Consider the following 21,543-nt stretch of genomic DNA (forward strand, 5'->3'; position numbering starts at 1 on the left):
GAATTACAGGCACGCACCACCATGCCCAGCTAATTTTTTGTATTTTTAGTAGAGACGGGGTTTCACCATGTTGACCACGTTGGTCTCCATCTCTTGACCTCGTGATCCACCCGCCTCGGCCTCCCAAAGTGCTGGGATTACAGGCTTGCGCCACTGCGCCCGGCCGACTTTTTCATTGTTTCTTTTTCCTTTATGTGATAAAATCTCGTTATTAACTTTCAAGAATGCAAAGTGTATAATTTATTGCTTTAAAATTTCTTTCTGAAGGTTTCAGTGTTGACTGGTGGGCTCTTGGAGTGCTAATGTTTGAGATGATGGCAGGAAGGTCTCCGTTTGATATTGTTGGGAGCTCTGATAACCCTGACCAGAACACAGAGGATTATCTCTTCCAAGGTAATTTGGAGTATTTTACAGAGATTCTCTTGAGAAAAACCTATTTTAGAGTACACATGAGAGTGATTCAGATTACTTCTTTGAGTAAGAAAAATGAGCATAATCTGGAAAGTATACTCCTGACTAAATTTATTAAGTTTTGTTGTTGGTTTTTTTGTTTGTTTTTGCGACAGAGTCTCACTCTTTAGCCCAGGCTGGAGTGCAGTGGCACAATCTTGGTTCACTGCAACCTCCGCCTCCCGGGTTCAAGTGATTCTTCTGTCTGAGCCTCCTGAGTAGCTGGGATTATAGGCACACACCACTACACCCAGCCTATTTTTGTATTTTTAGTAGAGACCGGGTCTCACCATGTTGTCCAGGCTGGTCTTGAATAAGCCTGACTTCAAGCGATCTACCTGCCTCAGCCTCCCCAAAGTGCTGGGATTACAGGCATGAGCCACCGCACCTGGCCTCCATGTATTAGGTTTTGATGTTTTTTAACACATTCTTTCTTCTCTGTAGTCTTCACTCCTGTTCGAAGTTACCTTCTCATATTCAAAATCATAATAGGCATTATTTAGAATTATCCATCACAAACAGATTAGAGAAAGGAATCCTGTGGCTCGAGAGGATAATCTTTACACAGGGACCCTGAGGCTGAATGCATAAGTTCAAGACAGTATGAGGGGAAAACAGAGTACCAAGATGATGAGTGATCAGAAGATGGAGGGGAAAGGCCCCACATCAGGGAATATGAAGAATCGGCAGGCTGGATGCGGTGGCTCACGTCTGTAATCCCAGCACTTTGGGAGGCTGAGGGATCACCTGAGATTGGGAGCTCGAGACCAGCTTGACGAACATGGGGAAACCCCGTCTCTACTAAAAATACAAAATGAGCTGGTGGTGCATGCCTGTAATTCCAGCTACTCAGGAGGCTGTGGCAGGGGAATCCTTGAACCTGGGAGGTAGAGGTTGTGGTGAGCTGAGACTGTGCCATTGCACTCCAGCCTGGGGAGCAAGAGCAGAAAAGAATTGACAGAAACAAGCAGACAAGTATAGGGACCTCTAGCACAGAATCCAAAAAAGTATGGAAACTATAAAATTCTACATTTAATTAAAGCCGTAACAGAATATAAATAGGCATTTCATATAATAGAAAACCCAAATGGCCATGGAATATGTGAAAAGACATTCAGTCTCTCTAGCCATTAAGGGAATGTACATTAAAATGTTAATGAGTTACCATTTCATACAGTGTATTTGATTAAACTGTTCAAGTCTGATAATCCCAGTGCTGGTGAGGATGTGAAGCACCTGGAACTCTTCTAGGCTGCTGGTAGGAATGAAAATGGACACAGCAGCTTTAAAGAAGAATTTGGCAGTGTCCAGTAAAATTGCATATTATATATGCTAAGCATTTTACAAATGTTAACTCATTTAAACCGCATAAAAATCCTGTGAAGTATTTTTTTAATTTATTTTACAAATGAGGAAACTGAGGTACAATCAGGTAGTCAAAGAATAGGATTCATGTAAATGATAAATAGTATTCAGATTACAGGCTATCTCTGAGAAGATAGAAGAAGAAGGGGATTAGGAATGTACAGGAGGCACTTCAGTTATATATATAATATCTTATTTTTTCTCCTGGAATGACTTAAATATCTTACAATAAAAATTTAGGCTGGGCCTGGTGGCTTATGCCTGTAGTCCCAGCACTTTGGGAGGCCGAAGCAGGCGGATCACCTGAGGTTGGGATTTCAAGACCAGCCTGACTAACATAGTGAAACCTTGCCTCTACTAAAAATACAAAATTAGCCAGGTGTGGTGGCGCATGCCTGTAATAACAGCTACTTGGGAGGCTGAGGCAAGAGAATCACTTGAACCCAGGAGGCGGAGGCTGCAGTAAGCTGGAATCACGCCATTGCACTCCAGCCTGGACAACAAGAGCAAAACTCTGTCTCAAAAAAAAAAAACAAATTTAAAGATTACAGCCAGGCTCAGTGGCTCATACCTGTGATTCCAAAGCTTTGGGAGGCCAAGGTGGGCGGATCACTTGAGGTCAGGAGTTTGAGACCAGCCCGACCAACATGGCAAAACTCCATCTCTACTAGAAATACAAAAAAATTAGCTGGGTGTCGTGGCGAGTGCCTACAATCCCAGCTACTCAGGAGGCTGAGGCAGGAGAATAACTTGAGCCTGGGATTGCGGAGATTGCAGTGAGCCGAGATTGCTCCACTGCATACCAGCCTGGGTGAGACAGCGAGACTTCATCTCCAAAACAAAAAAAAGAAAGAAAAGAAATGTAAAGATTGCCAGGTACTGTGGTTCACACCTGTAATCTCAGCACTTTGTGGGGGCCAAGGCAGGAGGTTTGCTTGAGCCCAGGGGTTCAAGACCAGTCTGAGCAACATTGTGAGACCCTTGTCTCTACAAAAAAAAAAAAAAGAAAAATTTTAATTAGCTAGGCATTGCTGGACGCAGTGGCTCACACCTATAATCCCAGCATTTTGGGAGGCTGAGATGGGTGGATCACTGACCTCTGTGAGATCTGGAGTTTGAGACCAGCCCAGCCAGCATGGTGAAACCCTATCTCTACCAAAAACACTAAATTCACTGGGCATGGTGGCACACACTTGTAATCTCAGCTACTCAGGAGGCTGAAGTAGTAGAATTGCTTGAACCTGGGAGGCAGAGGTTGCAGTGAGCTGAGATCTTGCCACTGTACTCCAGCCTGGGTGACAGAACAAGACTCTGTCTCAAGGAAAAATTAGCCGAACATGATGGTGGCGTGGCACCTGTGGTCCCAGCTACTTGGGAGGCTGAAGGGGAAGGATTGCTTAAGCCCAGGAGGTCAAGGCTACAGTGAGCTGTGATCACACCACTGCACTCTAGCCTGGGCAACAGAGCGAGACCCTTTCTAAAAAAAAGAATTAGAAAAAAGATTAAAGCCATGTAAAAATTAAATATAATACTATAATTTTTATCTTTCTAGTTATTTTGGAAAAACAAATTCGCATACCACGTTCTCTGTCTGTAAAAGCTGCAAGTGTTCTGAAGAGTTTTCTTAACAAGGTATAAATTGTGTATAAGAATATTTTGTGATTTGTTTCTGTCTATATATATCAAACTGGTCAGGAGCTGTTTGGAAAATGTAAAATTCCAAAACAGTAGAGAATGTAACTTTTTCTGTTTGATCCAGAATTTGTCTCTTACCCAAAGAGGAATTGACAGCATTAGATCCTGAGATAAGTTAGTTGTCCTTTCCATTTTGGCAATAAAATTTACTCCCCAGCTATATATTGCATATGATTTTTTTTGTGTGTAAATAATATGTACCATATTCTCACATAGGGGAAGATTTAATCTTTGAGTTTAGCCATAATTGTACTTTCAACTCTGTTTCCATTTTCTCTGTGTCATCCATAGAATCTATTTATTGCCGTGTACTTTTTGAGCACTTCAGCCATAGTGCTCCCTACAAATTCTCATGTCAAAAATGCTATATAATTAGGTAAAATTCAGAAGAAATGAAATTCTATCTTCGGCTCTTAAAAATGTGAACATCTTTCCATTGTGTGTTGGTTTGTTGCTATTGGTAGGCTAGAAGAGTTTTAGGATTTAAGAGTCTTGGCAATCATAAACTCTGCTTTAAATAAATGGTATGATAGGTTGATGTAGGCCGGGCACAGTGGCTCACGCCTGTAAGCCCAGCACTTTGGGAGGCTGAGGTGGACGGATTACCTGAGGTCAGGAGTTCTAGACCAGTCGGGCCAACATGGTGAAACCCTATCTATACTAAAAATGCAAAAGCATTAGCTGGGTGTGGTGGCGTGCGCCTGTAATCCCAGCTACTTGGGAGACTGAGGCAGGGGAATTGCTTGAACCAGGGAGATGGAGGTTGCAGTGAGCCGAGATCTCCCCACTGCCCTCCAGCCTGGGTGACAGAGCAAGACTCCATCTCAAAAAGAAAAGAAGGTTGATATACATTTACCTTCCAAGGTAAATAGATAAGATAATGATGCATTTTAATAAAATAAGAAATTGAACCCTTTAAAAAAAATCAAGAAATTGTGAGGAAAGATTTAAACTTGAAACCTAATTTTTCACATAGTGAAAAATGAAGGCAAGAGGTGTTGATATGCAAAATAAAATGCTGTTTATCAGAAAGAAAAATGGGAACATATTCTCATTCATAGTAATGAATAAGCCAAGACTTTTTCTAAGTTGCAGGCTCCTTCTCAGTCCAGTGATTCAGATAATGGTTGTATCATTGTCTTACACAGATTATGGTTCGTTGCTGTAACTGGGCATGGGCCCTTTAAATTGAGCTATAAACAAACTTCTGATGAAGTTTGGAGGTTTACATGTTTTGACTGTCACTCCAGGTCATGCCAGAGAAACGGCTGGGTGCTGCTCAAAGGATTCTGCTGTTCTCTTTTTCCTCCTGTTTTTCTTTAGCAAGAAAATGGTAATGATTCTCTTGTTTTAATTTCATGATAGGTGGAGAAAGTGCCATGAGGAAATCTTAACCTATCGCAGGCTCCAAATAACTCAATTTGTTCTAGAGTTGTACTTTCTATAAATAAAAGGTAGATCATTCCAACTTCAGAAATAAGAGTATCATGTAATAGGCACAAAACACAGATCACAAACATGATTTATTTTAAAGTATGACATTCACCCAATTATTGAAACATTTCTTTCACCATAGGACCCAAAAGAACGATTGGGTTGTCATCCTCAAACAGGATTTGCTGATATTCAGGGACACCCATTCTTCCGAAATGTTGATTGGGATATGGTATGTAAATTTTAATTACTTTCTCTATTAGATTAGGTTTCATTATTATCTTGGGCCAATATTTTTTTTTTTTTTTTTTTTGGAGACAGAGTCTCGCTCTGTCACCCAGGCAGGAGTGCAGTGGCATGATCTTAGCTCACTGCAACCTCTACCTCCCGGGTTCAAGTGATTTTCCTGTCTCAGCCTCCCGAGTAGCTGGGACTACAGGTGTGTACCACCATGCCCAGCTAATTTTTGTATTTTTAGTAGAGACAGGGTTTCACCATTTTGGCCAGGCTGTTCTCTTGAATTCCTGAACTCAGGTGATCCACCCTCTTCGGCCTCCCAAAGTACTGCACCTGCCCTATCTTGGGCCAAATTTTATTTTCTTAGCTAACATATTACAGCTTTAAAAACTTAAAGCCACTCTCTAAACTGCTTTTTAGAAAACTTTTAAAACAAAAAAAATTGAGTTTTTTTCCCCCCAAGGCAGAGTCTCATTCTGTCGCCAAGGCTGGAGCGCAGTGCTGCAATATTGGCTCACTGCAACCTCCACCTCCTGGGTTCAAGCAGTTCTTTTGCCTCAGCCTCCTGAGTAGCTGGGATTACAGGTATGTGCTACTATGCCCAGCTAATGTTTTGTATTTTTACTAGAGACAGGGTTTCACCATGTTGGCCAGGCTGTTCTTGAACTCCTGACCTCAAGTGATCCATCCGCCTGCCCCAGTCTCCCAAGGTTTTCCGGGGTGAGCCACAGTGCCTGGCCAAAAAATTGAACATTAATGTAATAAAGCAGGTTATAATGTTACTGAGGCCCATATCAATGTTTATGTTTGTTTTTATTTTTATTTTTATTTTTATCAAGAGACAGTCTCACTCTGTTACCCAGGCTATAGTGTAGCTCACTACAGCCTTGATTGAACTGGGCTCAAGCAATCCTTCTGCCTTAGCTTCCCAAGTAGCTGGGATTACAGGCATAAGCCATGGTGCCTGCTAATTTTAATTTTATTTATTTATTTTTTTTTTGAGATGGAGTTTTGCTCTGTTATCCAGGCTGGAGTATAGTGGCATGATCTCAGTTCACTGCAACCTCCACCTCCTGGGTTCATGCGATTCTCCTGTCTCAGCCTCCTGAGTAGCTGGGATTACAGGCAGGCGCCACCACGCCTGGCAGATTTTTGTATTTTTAGTAGAGACAGGGTTTTGCTGTGTTGGCCAAACTGGTCTTGAACTCCTGACCTCAGCTGATCTGCCCACCTTGGCTTCCCAAAGTAGTGGGATTACAGGCATGAGCCACTGTGCCCAGCCAATTTTTAATTTTTTATAGAGATGGGATCTTGCTGTGTTGCCTGGCTGATCTTGAACTCCTGGCCTCAATCGATCCTCCCATCTCAGCCTACCAAGTGCCAGGGCTTACAGGCATGAGCTGCCAAGCCTGGCTCATATTTGTAAATTATGTTCATCATTGCTAATATCATGGAACCATGCTTCAGGGCTCACTTTAATAAAGGAAACAAACAATGAGGGCAGGGGAGAACTGTAGAGGTGAAATTTTTCTAAGAATACAGACTTGGGCTGTCATCCAATATGTCTTTTCAGATGGAGCAAAAACAGGTGGTACCTCCCTTTAAACCAAATATTTCTGGGGAGTTTGGTTTGGACAACTTTGATTCTCAGTTTACTAATGAACCTGTCCAGCTCACTCCAGATGATGAGTAAGTAATTCTGTACACTGAAAAAATTTTTCAAGTTCTTTGGAAACTCTGTTTTTAGTGACTATGCAATGTTTCATCAGACTATACTATAATTAATTTAATTTAATTTAATTTATTTTTGAGATGGAGTCTCGCTCTATTGCCCACGCTGAAGTGCAATGGCACAGTCTTGGCTCACTGCAGCCTCCACTTCCCAGGTTCAGTAGAGGCAGGGTTTTGCCATGTTGGCCAGACTGGTCTCAAACTTCTGACCTCAGGTGATCTGCCTGCCTTGGCTTCCCAGAGTGCTGGGATTACCAGCATAAGCCACTGCGCCTGGCCTATACTATAATTTTTCTTTCTTTTTTTTTTTTTTTTTTTTTGTTTATTCCATAATTTATATAACCATTCGGTTACTGGTATTTGAATCCATTGTATCATTATAGGGTGTTTTTTTTTTGTTTTTTTTTTTTTTTTGAGGCGGAGTTTCACTCTTGTTACTCTGGCTGGAGTGCAATGGCGCAATCTCGGCTCACCGCAACCTCCGCCTCCTGGGTTCAAGCAATTCTCCTGCCTCAGCCTCCTGAGTAGCTGGGATTACAGGCACACGCCACCATGCCCAGCTAATTTTTTGTATTTTTAGTAGAGACGGGGTTTCACCATGTTGACCAGTATGATCTCGATCTCTCGAACTCGTGATCCACCCGCCTCGGCCTCCCAAAGTGCTGGGATTACAGGCTTGAGCCACCGCGCCCGGCTCATTATAGGTTTTAATATTAACTGTCATTTTCTCCTTTGCTTTACCATGCATTATCTCTCATTTTTGCAGCAACTTTGTAAACTAGTTATTGTCATCTTCGTTTTACAGATGAGGAAACCGAGGCTCAGAGAGGTTAAGCAAAGTTACACAGCTATCAGGTGGCAGAGTCAGGATTCAAACCCAAATCTGACTGACTGAGGCCTGTGCTCTTTCTACTGTGCTGCACTGTTTCCCATTTGACAAGGACTGTCTTTGTCTGAGTTCCTGAGTATTGCCTTAAGATAGATTCCTAGAAGGGGAATTAGGTCAGAGGGTATGAACATTTTAATGCTCTTGATATGTATTGACAAATTGCTTTTCTTTTTTTTTTTTTTTTTTGAAATTACGTTGAGTGATTAAATCCAACCAGCAGTGATCTGAAATATTTTTTGTGCTTATGCCGCATCTTTTAAAACTACAGTTTAGAATAATTGGGGGATATTTTGATTATTTACCTGTTGTTACAGATTCATTCTCTCTGATCTCAAGAAGGCCCTTATTGTTTGGCAGTCATTTTACTTCTATCTTATTTCTTAACCACATTCCTCCCAGCGCCTGCTCCAAACAGCCTCTGCATTTCAGAAGCCTTCAGTTCTACTCCTTTCTCCATCACTGCTAATGGATTAACCTTGACTTAATTTGACGCAAGGACTGATAACCTCTCTGGGGGGCCTTGCATCCTTTCCCGCTGTCCCCAGACCAACTTGCATCTCAGAATTGCTTTCTGACTCTTCTCCACATTTTCTCATTCCCTACTCATGGAAGGCTCTCCTTTACAAGGGGTGTTCCTTCTATTTTCCTGGACCCGTTTCCTTAGTTTTCTCCAAGATTTCATTTTGTCAGTTATCTTGTTATTGGAACTTGTTTGATTTAATTTTTTCTAGTTTGCTTCCCTCTGTGTAACCATGCTCAGATTTTTCCCCCTAACTCATGGCCTCTCTTTGCATAACCACATTTTTCCTCATTTTCATTTCATCTTTAAGCCTCAAAAAAAAAAAAAAAAAAAAAGTTAACAGATGCTCATGGTAAAAGAAAAATAAATACAAAGCACTTCTTCTTTTTTTTTTTTTTTTTGAGACAGAGTTTCGCTCTTGTTTCCCAGGCTAGAGTACAATGGTGCGATCTCGGCTCACCGCAACCTCCGCCTCCTGGGTTCAGGCAATTCTCCTGCCTCAGCCTCCTGAGTAGCTGGGATTACAGGCACGCGCCACCGTGCCCAGCTAATTTTTTTTTTTTTTTTTGTATTTTTAGTAGAGACGGGGTTTCACTATGTTGACCGGGATGGTCTTGATCTCTTGACCTCGTGATCCACCCGCCTCGGCCTCCCAAAGTGCTGGGATTACAGGCTTGAGCCACCGCGCCCAGCCCAATACAAAGCACTTCTAATCAAACTTCATACTAGTCAACGTTGATTGTCTTAAATTTTTTTTTTTTTTTTTTTTGCTGCCAACACTTCAACCCCTTACAACTGAACCTGTCCTCCAGCTTTTGAAGGTTGAATCAATTTAATTTCTAAATTGTAAAGCATTTGGGGATCAGTCCTCATCTCCCTTGATGTCTGTAAAGCATTTGGGTATTCACGGCTTTGCCTTAGGTGGCGCTGCCTATCCTGGTTCTGTTTCATCTCTGTGACTACTTTTCTCTCATGTCTTTTCCCTGTCCCCTTGAGACCAGGATGCTCCATGATTCTGTTCATGACAGCCTTCTCTTTGCTAAATGCAGTTTGTACCTTGGAGGTTTCAGCCAGCCCTGTAGCATAGATACCAGCTAATTAAATGACTCTCTGTTAAATGCAAATGTTTATTGAGCAAAAGGCATCATGCTAAATACTAGACAGTCAAAGGCAATCAAGACAGTCTAATCTCCCCAAAAGCATCCTGTCTACTAGAGGAGAAAGATGTATACCAAATTATTATTTCTAACAGCATCATGTATTAGAAAGAACACTGGATTTAATCAAAAGATAGGAGTTTGAATCCCGATGCCACCTCTTACCAACTGGGTAACCTTGGATAGGACTTGCATAACTTCTCTGAGCCTGTTCTTAAATTGCCTACCTCATACGGTTGCTGTGAAGAATAAATGCATGATGGTTGCTGAAACACTTAGCCCCTCCCCTGATAGATCTCCTGAGCTGTGTTTCTTTTTGTTTAACATGTCCCCCAGTTTGTCAGCCAAGCAGCTCAAATATATGAAGTCTAAAATCCAAGTAATGACCCATTATGGTCTCTTTCTATTGTTCTCAATCAGTTCCTTCTTTTTAGTTGCTATTTCTGCTTACCATGCCACGATGTGTTCCTGTCGTTCAGATTCCAAATGTCAGTGACTGTGGACTCCTCCTTTTTCTTAACAGATTACATAAGACCTGTGGTTGCCAAGTCTTTGTGTTTTCATTATATCATCATTTACATCAGATCCTTCCTTTCTTTTCCCATTGACACACCCTAGTTCAGGCCTCATTCAAGTCATACCTGGAGTATTGTATCAGCCTCCTAAGTGATCTTTACTCCTTCACTTTGCAACCTCTTGTGTATGCTTTGTGAAGTATCACTCCAATTCTTGAACCCCTTTAATCAGAAACCTTCAATAACTCCTTCATTGACTATCAGGTAACATCTCTCCTCTTGGCTAGCATTTAAGGCCTCCCTACATCTGCTCCAGCCTGACTTTCTAGCGATAGCTCTCACCGTAATACAAATGCTGTTCTGATTGGTCTTAGCTACTCATCATTCCCTAATAGTATTATTATCTTTACTTCTGCCTGCTCATTCCTCTATATCCCTCCTTCATTTTTACCTATTGAAATCTTCCCATCTTTCAGAGACCCCTCAGATGCAACCAGATCTTTGATGGATCAAGGTGAAACTCAGTGTAAACATCACTGGCTTCTTTGATTTAGCCATTATTTTTCTTCCAGCATCATCTGCCATCTAACACACTTCCATTCCTGTGCTCCACCCAAATAAATTACTTGCATTTCCCCAGACCTACCACATTCTTTCATCATTCCATTCATTAAGTCTCTGCAGAATGAATACTGCCTTCCTCGATTTCTCCAACCAGAAGCCCCTATCTTTAGAACTGTGGTTAGAATGGGACTTAGCTTATTGTGAATAAAATTTAACAAGTACTGCTTTCTCTTCTAGTATGAGTTACCTCCCCTCGTGTATCCTCTGTAACTTTGTGCTTCTTAGTATGGTGTATACGTTTATGTATGAAATATTTGATAGTACTACTCACTCTTACTGTGTGTTGAACTAGAAGCCCAGTGTAACAAAATGCCAACCTCTCCACTCTCTGTGACCCATGACCTCCCTGTGGTGTTCTCTCCGTATTCCAGGTCTCTCAGTGTGCTTGTTCCTATTGCCTTTTCCTTTTGGCTAACTTCTGGGCTTCACCATCTAACATCTGACTGTTGAGGTGACTACTAAATTGAATGCTAATTCAAACCTGGATGTTCACCTATAACTAAGAATGTTGTTCTGGTCAAAAGTTAAGATTAACTGGAATTGTGACAACTTGTGCGTTGTTGTTTTTGTTTTTACAATGATGCTTCACGAATTTGCGTGTCATCCTTTCGCAGGAGCCATGCTAATCTTCTCTGTATTGTTCCAATTTTAGTATATGTGCTGCCGAAGTGAGCACAACTTGTGCCTTTTTTATTTACAGTCTTCAGTTTTGAACTCCTTTTTGTCTCTAAACATGCTTGTGGGATTAACGTTTTTGTTTTGTTTTTTTTTAATTTCAGTACTCCATTCTTGATTCGTCTAGAAAATTTGGGGGATTAATCTAAGAATGTACAGGGTTTTTTTTTCAATACAGTTAGCCTAATTATTTGTTTTTTAATCTTATTTTACCATTTAAAGGTTGAAGAAATCTTGATTATGATGAAAATAAATTTATTTTTCTTTCAACAGTGACATTGTGAGGAAGATTGATCAGTCTGAATTTGAAGGTTTTGAGTATATCAATCCTCTTTTGATGTCTGCGGAAGAATGTGTCTGATCCTCATTTTTCAACCACATATTCTACTCATGTTGCCATTTAATGCATGGATAAACTTGCTACCAGCCTGGATACAATTAACGATTGTACATTTGCCACCTACAAAAAAAAACACTCAGTATCTTCTCTCATAGAGTATATGAATCAATTACATCTGTTTTACTATGAAGAAAATTAAAACTAGCTTTCAGACAATCATGTCAAAATTTAGTTGAACTGGTTTTTCAGTTTTTAAAAGGCCTACAGATGAGTAATGAAATCCTTTTTTTTTTTTTAAAAAAAAAAAAAAAAAGAAAGAAAACCACTGCATTTAAAAATAAAGTATCTGTTGCATTAAGGCACATAGTGGGATTACATCATAAACCTCCCATGATTTTTGTCATTCTGTGTTAAATCATTTCAGGGTTTAGTTTTGAAATAAACTATTAATATAAAATGCAACAACTTTTTATATTACCTATTGCTTTTGGAGTTCTTTATGTTTAAAAATTCAGGTGTAAACTTTAATAAGTACTGCTTTGCCTTGGATAAATAAATTATCGATTTTTTAAAGCAGCAGTTATTAAATTGGTAATAGAATATGCTGCTTGCTTAGAATTGGGAAATTCAGCTGGGTGCAGTGGTTTATGCCTGTAATCTCAGCACTTTGAGAGGCTGAGGCAGGCAGATCACTTGAGGTCAGGAGCTCAAGACTGGCCTGGTCAACATGGTGAAATCCTGTCTCTACTAAAAATACAAAAATTAGCTGGGCATGGTGGCACATGCCTGTAATCCCAGCTACTCAGGAGGCTGAAGCAGGAAAATCACTTGAACTCAGGAGATGGAATTTGCAGTGAGCCAAGATTACTCCAGCCTGGGTGACAGAGTGAGTGAGACTTGGTCTCAAAAAAAAAAAAAGAATTTGGAAATTCTTGAATTAAAAAACAGACTTTTTTAAATTATGAATCAGATTCCAAATCGTTAACTGTTTTTGCAAAACTGATACAAGTAATTTTTTTTTCTAAACATATTAATGGGATAGCTCCTGAACCTGTCCCTTTATTTTATTTTATTTTATTTTATTTTATTTTTTTTTTTTTGAGACGGAGTTTCGCTCTTGTTACCCAGGCTGGAGTGCAATGGCGCGATCTCGGCTCACCGCAACCTCCGTCTCCTGGGTTCAGGCAATTCTCCTGTCTCAGCCTCCTGAGTAGCTTGGATTACAGGCACGCACCACCATGCCCAGCTCATTTTTTGTATTTTTAGTAGAGGCGGGGTTTCACCATGTTGACCAGGATGGTCTCGATCTCTTGACCTTGTGATCCACCCGCCTCGGCCTCCCAAAGTGCTGGGATTACAGGCTTGAGCCACCACGCCCAGCCCTGTCCCTTTATTGAAAACATTAACTGGAATGTTAATATATATCTTGCAAAAGACCAAGGATGTGTATCTTGCAAAAGACCAAGAATGGAAAATTACTCAGTATATAGAAAGAAAAAAAACAGTAGTTTAAAATAGATACATGAAAGTACAGTGGTAATATTTTTATTTCCTATTGGAGAGTGAATCCCCACAGTTGCTTTTTGTGACTTGATTTAAATGAGGTACTCATTATTGTTACTGAACTTGTAAAAGCATTCCATGTATTCAATGGAGGCAGAATGTATATTTTTTCCTTATAATTTAGTTTACAGGAAAATTATTTATTTTTTAAGTAGGGTATCTTAATTATGCTCATTTCTTCCCCTAAACCACATTGTCTATATGATTGGCCCCTGTTTTATAGAGTATTTGTGAAATCAGAAAAATAAAGTAGGCATGAATAAATGTTCAGGACACACATATACACTCACACACATCAGTTTCAGCTCTTTAAGTGAGTTTGTATTAACTGGGTAACACATGTAACACATAGTAGAATACATTTCAGAGGCCGAGTTCTTCAGATTATTTTTTATTAATATTAGTCTTTAGCAGTTTATTATTTAAAGGGGTGCCAAATATTGCATCCTTGTGTTGTTTATTTTAAATTTTTTTTAATGAAAAGGGACTTAACCATGATCATCTAAATTACTTAAAATTTTTTAATCTTAGTAAAGCTTAATTTTAGGAAAGTTATCTAGTTTAAATTTCAAATGTTTTAAAATTTGTAGGCATTTAATAAACTATCTTTTTTTTGGGGGGGGGGTGGATGCTGCATTTCATTGGAAATGTCATTTTTCCAAAGTTTCTAGCTATGTACTCTCTTTCCTTCAAATAACTTAAGTCTGAAAGCAATGAAAACCTCAAAAGAAAATGTTCATATACATCCACATTTACTTAACATGTTAAGTTTCTCTTAACACCTGAAACTTGTTTTAAAACAAAAAGCAGTCTTCACTTCAAATCATAAACTTAGAATTCCGTATCTCATGTCAGAAATATGTTTATGATCTTCCTTTTAAGTGGTGCTGTTTCCCATAGGGCATTACTTCTCACATTTTGGAATGTGAAATAATCACCTAGGGAGTTTGTTTAAAATGCACACTAGGGGGCTCACCTTAGGCTTCTTTGGGGGCTACTTTGAGAAACACCTCCTTCAGGTTATTCTCAGTTTGTCCTGTGGTTAAATATTAGAGTATTCATGATAAAACATGTTGAGAAGGGGTGAGCAGTGAGTTATTACCCACAATTTAAAGCAAATTTTGAATGAATAACTTTAAGTTAGGTATCTAACTTTAAGTTAGGCAGTATCTAACTGACTCCCAGCCCCACCCCCACAAAATTCCTCTCAGTAGTTTCTATTAATAATGTACAAAATGATGAGCATTTTTCTATCATGAGGTTCTAACCATTATTCAGGGTGGTCTTTTGTTTTTAAATCTTTTTTTAACTAATAAGATTTATGGTGTATATTTTATACAGAAATGCATTATAAATGTTTTTAATTGTGTTCTGTTTTTTGCAGTCTTTAAGTGCCATGCCAGTTGTTTTTGTATTCTGCAGAGGTTCACTCAAAGTACTCAACAGGGGAATAGACAGTGGACAGTCAGAATGGTTGGAATTTTGGGGTGCTAAGGAAAACTTTATTTTGCATAAGCATGTGGTCAGATCATTTTGTGCATATGCAGCCTGGATTGGATGTTAAATAAATGCTTGTTCTGTGCCGGTACATTTACTTTATAAATCTGTTTTTATTTTTGTCATGTAGAATACTACTGTGGTCATCATAATGTAATCTGTATTTCTGTACCTTTTTTTTTTTTCTTGGCAGTCTAAATAAAATGTATAATGCCCATCAGGAGTGGACCATTTTTAATATGTAGTATGTCAGAAATTTGTATTAAGAACAATGATGTATCAAAATTTGTTCAAGAAAAAATTAAAATTTTAGAGTTTGGAATCGTGCTTTACTTAAAGCAGCATTCTGGTGGAACTGATGCTGTAGTATTTACATTTAATAATGTTACATTTAGCTGGAGGATCACTTGACCCTAGGAGTTTGAGATCAGCCTGGGCAATATAGTGAGACCCCATCTCAAAAAACAGAAAAATAAGAAATTAGCCAGGCATGCTGGCAAAGTGCCTATAGTCCCAGCTATTTGGGAGGCTGAGGTGGGAGGATTGCCTGAGCCCAGGAGGTTGTGGTTGCAGTGAGCTGTGATCATGCCACTGCACTCCAACCTGGGCAAAAATAAAGACCCTGTCTCTAAAAAAAAAAAAAAATTTAATGTTACGTTTATCAATGTAGACATTATTAAAAATTAGGAATTAAAATATTGTCCACTGTTTTATTTATTTTAGCAACAGGGTCTCTGTCACCCAGGATAGAGTGCGGCAGCATGGTCATAGCTCATTATAATCATGAATTATACACTTAGGAGATTTTCAGCTTGGAGTAGCTGGGACTACAGGCATATGCCACCACACGTGGCTATTTTTTTTTTTAATTTATATTTATTATTTTTTATTTAATTTAATTTATTTATTTATTTATTTATTTTTGAGATGGAGTTTCACTCTTGTTACCCAGGCTGGAGTGCAATGGCACGATCTCAGCTCACCGCAACTTCCGCCTCCTGGGTTCGGGCAATTCTCCTGCCTCAGCCTCCTGAGTAGCTGGGATTACAGGCACACGCCACCATGCCCAGATAATTTTTTGTATTTTTAGTAGAGACGGGGTTTCACCATGTTGACCAGGATGGTCTCGATTTCTTGACCTCATGATCCACCCACCTCGGCCTCCCAAAGTGCTGGGATTACAGGCGTGAGCCACCACGCTCGGCCTATTTCTTTCTTTTTTAAAAGCTTACAGCACCCAGTATTCCCAGGCGGTCTCCCATCTAAGTACTAACCAGGCCCGACCCTGCTTAGCTTCCGAGATCAGACGAGATCAGGCGTGTTCAGGCTGGTATGGCCGTAGATGGCTAATTTTTTATTTTTTTTATTTTGGTAATAGAATAGGTAGAGATGAGGTCTTAGGTAGAGATGAGGTCTCACTATGTTGCCGAGGCTGATCTCAAACTCCTGAGCTCAAGCAGTCCACCCACCTTGGTCTCCCAAAGCACTTAGATTGTAGACATGACCACCACACCGACCCCTCTCCACTATATTTTTAACTCCTCTTGCCATACATCTCTTCTAATTGGAAAAAAAAAAATGAGTAAAACATCAGCTGAACATAGAATATTTTAACTGGTTTTAAAACTGAAGCAAGGCCGGATGCGGTGGCTCACTCCTGTAATCCCTGCACTTTGAGAGGCAAAGGGAGGTGGATCACCTGAGGTCAGGAGTTCAAGACCAGCCTGGCCAACATGATGAAACCCTATCGCTACTGAAAATACAAAAAATTTGCCAGGTGTGGTGGCAGGCACCTGTAATCCCAGCTACTTGGGAGGCTGAGCCAGGAGAATCACTTGAACCTGGGAGGCAGAGGTTGCAGTAAGCTGAGACAGGGCCATTGCACTCTAACCTGGGCAACAAGAGTGAAACTCTTGTCTCAAAAAATAAAACCGAAGGCTGGGCGCGGTGGCTCAAGCCTGTAATCCCAGCACTTTGGGAGGCCGAGGCGGGTGGATCACGAGGTCAAGAGATCAAGACCATCCCGGTCAACATAGTGAAACCCCGTCTCTACTAAAAATACAAAAAAAAAAAAAAAAAATTAGCTGGGCATGGTGGCACGTGCCTGTAATCCCAGCTACTCAGGAGGCTGAGACAGGAGAATTGCCTGAACCCAGGAGGCGGAGGTTGTGGTGAGCCGAGATCGCGCCATTGCACTCCAGCCTGGGTAACGAGCTAAACTGTCTCAAAAAAAAAAAAAAAAAAAAGAAAGAAAGAAAAAAAAAACTGAAGCGAATGTAGACATTCAGAACAGATTATTCTTGTTATGCTTTATAGTGATCTAAAATCCAATATTCTTTTTCAATTTTAACTAGTGTCCATATTGTGGCTAGTGTCTGTATAAACAAGTGTGAACCTGATGTGCTATACAATCCTTACTGTAACTTAGTTTTTCTTCCCTTCACAAGAGAATGAAATCGTAAGTGCCTTTACCTTTATTATTTTTTTTATTTTTTATTTTAAAAAGGCAGGGTCTCACTGTGTTGTCCAAGCTGGTCTTGAATTCTAGCCATCCTTCTGCCTCAGCCTCTCAAAGCACTGGGATTACAGGCGTGAGCCGGCCTTGCCCCACCTCTGCTTTTCTTGATTACAGGCCTGAGCCACCACACCCAGCCTTCCCAGATAGGATAATTATTTCATCCTAGTTTCAACTCTTGCTTAAAATGGGGTTCTAGGCAGTATTAGGAAAGTGCTTTCCAGGCTACTGCCTGTATCACATCATAAATGTGGTGGTTTTCTGTGAGTTAGTAAAATCTTAAAACAGACTCCAAAAGAGGATCTTGAAGCTTTAGGGAAATTTTGCATTAAGGCATTCCATCACTGGGATAACCAGTTTCTCCCCAAAAGGTACAACCAGTCTCCAGTCCTTGAAATTCAACAGCTTGCTTTCTGGACAACACCCAACAATGAGTCATTTGGTCTGTCTGAAAGTGTCCTTTCCTGGATTTGCTCCTCTTCTATTTTTTGAGACGGAGTTTCACTCTTGTTGCCCAGGCTGATGTGCAGTGGCACAATCTCAGCTCACTGTAAACTCTGCCTCCTGGGTTCAGGTGATTCTCCTGCCTCAATCTCCTGAGTAGCTGGGATTGCGGGTGCACGCCACCATGCCCAGCTAATTCTTTAGTAGAACGGGGTTTCTTCACGTTGGTCAGTCTGGTCTCGAACTCCTGACTTCAGGTGACACGCCTGCCTCAGCCTCCCAAAGTGTTGGGATTACAGGCATGAGCCACCACACCTGGCCAGATTTGCTCTTCTTTGCTTTAGGATTTAAGAATCGGTTAAGAACCAGATGGCTGGGCATGGTGGCTGACGTCTGTAATCCCAGCACTTTGGGAGGCCAAAGCATGTGGATTGCTTGAGACCAGGAGTTTGAGACCAACCTGGGCAACATAGTGAAACCCTATCTCTACAATTTGCTGGGCGTGGTGTCATATATTGGTTGTCCCAGCTACTCGGGAGGCTGAGGTGGGAGGATTACGTCAGCGCTGGAGGATGAGGCTGCAATAAGCATTCCAGTCTGGGTGACAGAGCAGGGCACTTGTCTCAGATAAAAAGTAAAGATAATCTGAATAGTTTATATCCAAAGCCTATTCCAGAATATACTGGAATTTACTGTGAGTGATGCTAAATACAGTTAATAAAAAGAGCCTCTTCCCTTGATGTTAAACGTAGAAAACAGACATACTGAAATGTTCATCTCCACAATAAATAGTCCAGTAACAAAAGCCAAATAAATGCATCAAAATATACATTATGTAGTCATGATAGTTTACTAATGAAACTTAGAGGAATTTTAACATTCTTTTGTAATAAATGTATATTTTTCAGATTTATGGTAGATTCCACAGCTTTCTGAGTTTAATTTTTTTTTTTTTTTTTTTTTTGAGACGGAGTTTCGCTCTTGTTACCCAGGCTGGAGGGCAATGGCGCGATCTCGGCTCACCGCAACCTCCACCTCCTGGGTTCAGGCAATTCTCCTGCCTCAGCCTCCTGAGCAGCTGGGATTACAGGCACGCGCCACCATGCCCAGCTAATTTTTTGTATTTTTAGTAGAGACGGTGTTTCACCATGTTGACCAGGATGGTCTCAATCTCTTGACCTCATGATCCACCCGCCTCGGCCTCCCAAAGTGCTGGGATTACAGGCTTGAGCCACCGTGCCCGGCCTCTGAGTTTAATTTTAACATTCTTTTGTAATAAATGTATATTTTTCAGATTTATGGTAGATTCCACAGCTTTCTGAGTTTATATATATATACATAGAATCTTTTTTTTTTTTTGAGAGAGAGTTTCGCTCTTGTTACCCAGGCTGGAGTGCAATGGTGCGATCTTGGCTCACCGCAACCTCCGCCTCCTGGGCTCAGGCAATTCTCCTGCCTCAGCCTCCTGAGTAGCTGGGATTACAGGCACGTGCCACCATGCCCAGCTAATTTTTTGCACTTTTAGTAGAGACGGGGTTTCACCATGTTGACCAGGATGGTCTCGATCTCTCGACCTCGTGATCCACCCGCCTCGGCCTCCCGAAGTGCTGGGATTACAGGCTTGAGCCACCGCGCCCGGCCAGAAAACTTTTTAAGAAAAAAAAATTTTTGATCGAGTAGATTTTTATTTCTTTTATTTCCTTTTTTTTTTTTTTTTTTTTTTTTTTTTTAAAGACAGGCTTGCTCTGTCACCCAGACTGGAGTGCAGTGTCTTGGCTTGCTGCAACCTGTGTCTCCCAGGTTCAAGCAATTTTCATCCCTCAGCCCCCTGAGTAGCTTGGACTACAGACACGTGACTCCACACCAGGCTAATTTTGTATTTTTAGTAGAGATGGGGTTTCACCATGTTGGCCAGGCTGGTCTCAAATATCTGAACTCAAGTGATCTGCCGCCTCAGCCTCCCAAAGTGTTGGGATTACAAGCATGAGCTCCCACACCCAGCTCAGATATTGTAATCTAAAGATCATGGGCATGGTGGCTCATGCCTGTAATCCCAGCACATTGGGAGGCTGAGGCAGGAGGATGACGAGGTCAGGAGTTCGAGACCAGCCTGGCCAGCATAGTGAAACCCTGTCTCTACTAAAAATATAAAAAATTAGCCAGGCATGGTGGTGTGCACCTGTAGTCCTAGCTACTCAGGAGATTGAGGCAGGAGAATTGCTTGAACCCAGCAAGCAGAGGTTGCAGTGAGCCGAGATCGTGCCACTACACTACAGCCTGGGTGACAGAGCAAGACTCTGTCTAAAAAAAAAAAAAAAAAAAAAAAAAAAAAATCACGAAAGAATATACATTTGTGTACAGTTTGACTCAAGTTTATCCAGTTAGAAAGTATTCATTTTCGCCGGGCGCAGTGGCTCACGCCTGTAATCCCAGCACTTTGGGAGGCCGAGGCGGGTGGATCATGAGGTCAAGAGATCGAGACCATCCTGGTCAACATGGTGAAACACCGTCTCTACTAAAAATACAAAAAATTAGCTGGGCATGGTGGCGCGTGCCTGTAATCCCAGCTGCTCAGGAGGCTGAGGCAGGAGAATTGCCTGAACCCAGGAGGTGGAGGTTGCGGTGAGCCAAGATCGCGCCATTGCACTCCAGCCTGGGTAACAAGAGCGGAACTCCGTCTCAAAAAAAAAAAAAAAAAAAGAAAGAAAGTATTCATTTTCTTTTTTTTTTTTTTGAGACAGAGTCTCTCTGTTGCCCCAGCTTGGTGTACTCTCGGCTCACCACAACCTTCATCTCCTGGATTCAAGCAACTCTCCTGCCTCAGCCTCCCAAGTAGCTGGGATTACAGGTGCGCCCCACCATGCCCGGCTAATTTTTTTTTTGTATTTTTAAGTAGAGACGGGATTTCACCATGTTGGTCAGGCTGGTCTCCAATCCCTGATCTCGTGATCCGCCCACCTCAGCCTCCCAAAGTGCTGCAATTACTTTGGGAGCCACCATGCCCTGCTGAAAGTATTCATTTTCTTTTCTTTTTCTTTTCTTTTTGTTTTGTTTTGTTTTGTTTTGTTTGAGACGGAGTTTCGCTGTTTTTACCCAGGCTGGAGTGCAATGGCACAATCTTGGCTCACCGCAACCTCCGCCTCCTGGGTTCAAGCAATTCTCCTGCCTCAGCCTCCCAAGTAGCTGGGATTACAGGTGTGCACCACCATGCCCGGCTAATTTTTGTATTTTTGGTAGAGACGGGGTTTCACCTTGCTGACCAAGATGGTCTCGATCTCTTGACCTCGTGATCCACCCACCTCGGCCTCCCAAAGTGCTGGGATTACAGGCGTGAGCCACCGCGCCCGGCGAAAGTATTCATTTTCTAACAGGGAAATTTGAATCAGTGTTCTAAAGACTTGGTATTTTCCTAGATTATTTTATGTTTTAAATTTTAATTTATGTATTTATTGAGGGCCTTACAATGCATCTAGCACTATGCTGAATCTGTAGGATTTGGGAATGTGTTATGTTAAAGAATCTTTTGTGACATCAGGAATAAATACATTTCAGAAAAGTTGGCTTAAAGTTTTTTTTTTCAAAGGCCCGTGTGCATGTTATTCCTTTACTTAGAAGATCTTTCCCATGATTAAAATAAAAATGAATGTTCTCCCCAGTAGTGAGGTCTGGGGGAGTGAGTGGTAAAGGGGCAGGGTAGGCCTGGTAGACTGCAATTTGCCTGGTTCACAGAATGCTGATTCTATCTGCTTCACCACCACCAGGGGCCAGTCTCTTACTATAATGAAGGTCAGAGTTACCAGCACTGTAACCCTCTGGAGGAGCCAGGGTATCTACTACAGGCCAGTTACCTAGAGGTTCCAGGATTTATTAGTGCTGATCATGTGTATTTTGA

General features: G+C 41.1%; 1 protein-coding gene, 1 non-coding gene and 1 pseudogene across 2 annotated transcripts in view; 1 reads left to right on the forward strand and 2 right to left on the reverse strand.

Moving 5' to 3' along the window:
• PRKCI (protein kinase C iota) overlaps window positions 1-14,915 on the forward strand; it is a 92,733-nt gene extending 77,818 nt beyond the window's left edge. The window contains exons 14-18 of the mRNA XM_039480162.2: window positions 268-393; window positions 3,368-3,447; window positions 5,087-5,176; window positions 6,755-6,870; window positions 11,566-14,915. Coding sequence (XP_039336096.1) covers window positions 268-393; window positions 3,368-3,447; window positions 5,087-5,176; window positions 6,755-6,870; window positions 11,566-11,653 — 500 coding nt within the window. The 3' untranslated portion in view covers window positions 11,654-14,915. The remainder of the gene's footprint in view (window positions 1-267; window positions 394-3,367; window positions 3,448-5,086; window positions 5,177-6,754; window positions 6,871-11,565) is intronic.
• LOC120368409 (U6 spliceosomal RNA) lies at window positions 11,192-11,293 on the reverse strand. Its single transcript, XR_005582554.1, has one exon. It is a non-coding gene; the product is annotated as a U6 spliceosomal RNA (small nuclear RNA).
• A 1,002-nt stretch (window positions 14,916-15,917) lies between the features above and the next one.
• LOC120368349 (5S ribosomal RNA) lies at window positions 15,918-16,036 on the reverse strand (annotated as a pseudogene).
• Window positions 16,037-21,543: the final 5,507 nt, after the last annotated feature.

The sequence above is a fragment of the Saimiri boliviensis genome, chromosome 9 (genome assembly GCF_048565385.1).
Source record: "Saimiri boliviensis isolate mSaiBol1 chromosome 9, mSaiBol1.pri, whole genome shotgun sequence".
Classification (NCBI taxonomy): Eukaryota; Metazoa; Chordata; class Mammalia; order Primates; family Cebidae; genus Saimiri; species Saimiri boliviensis.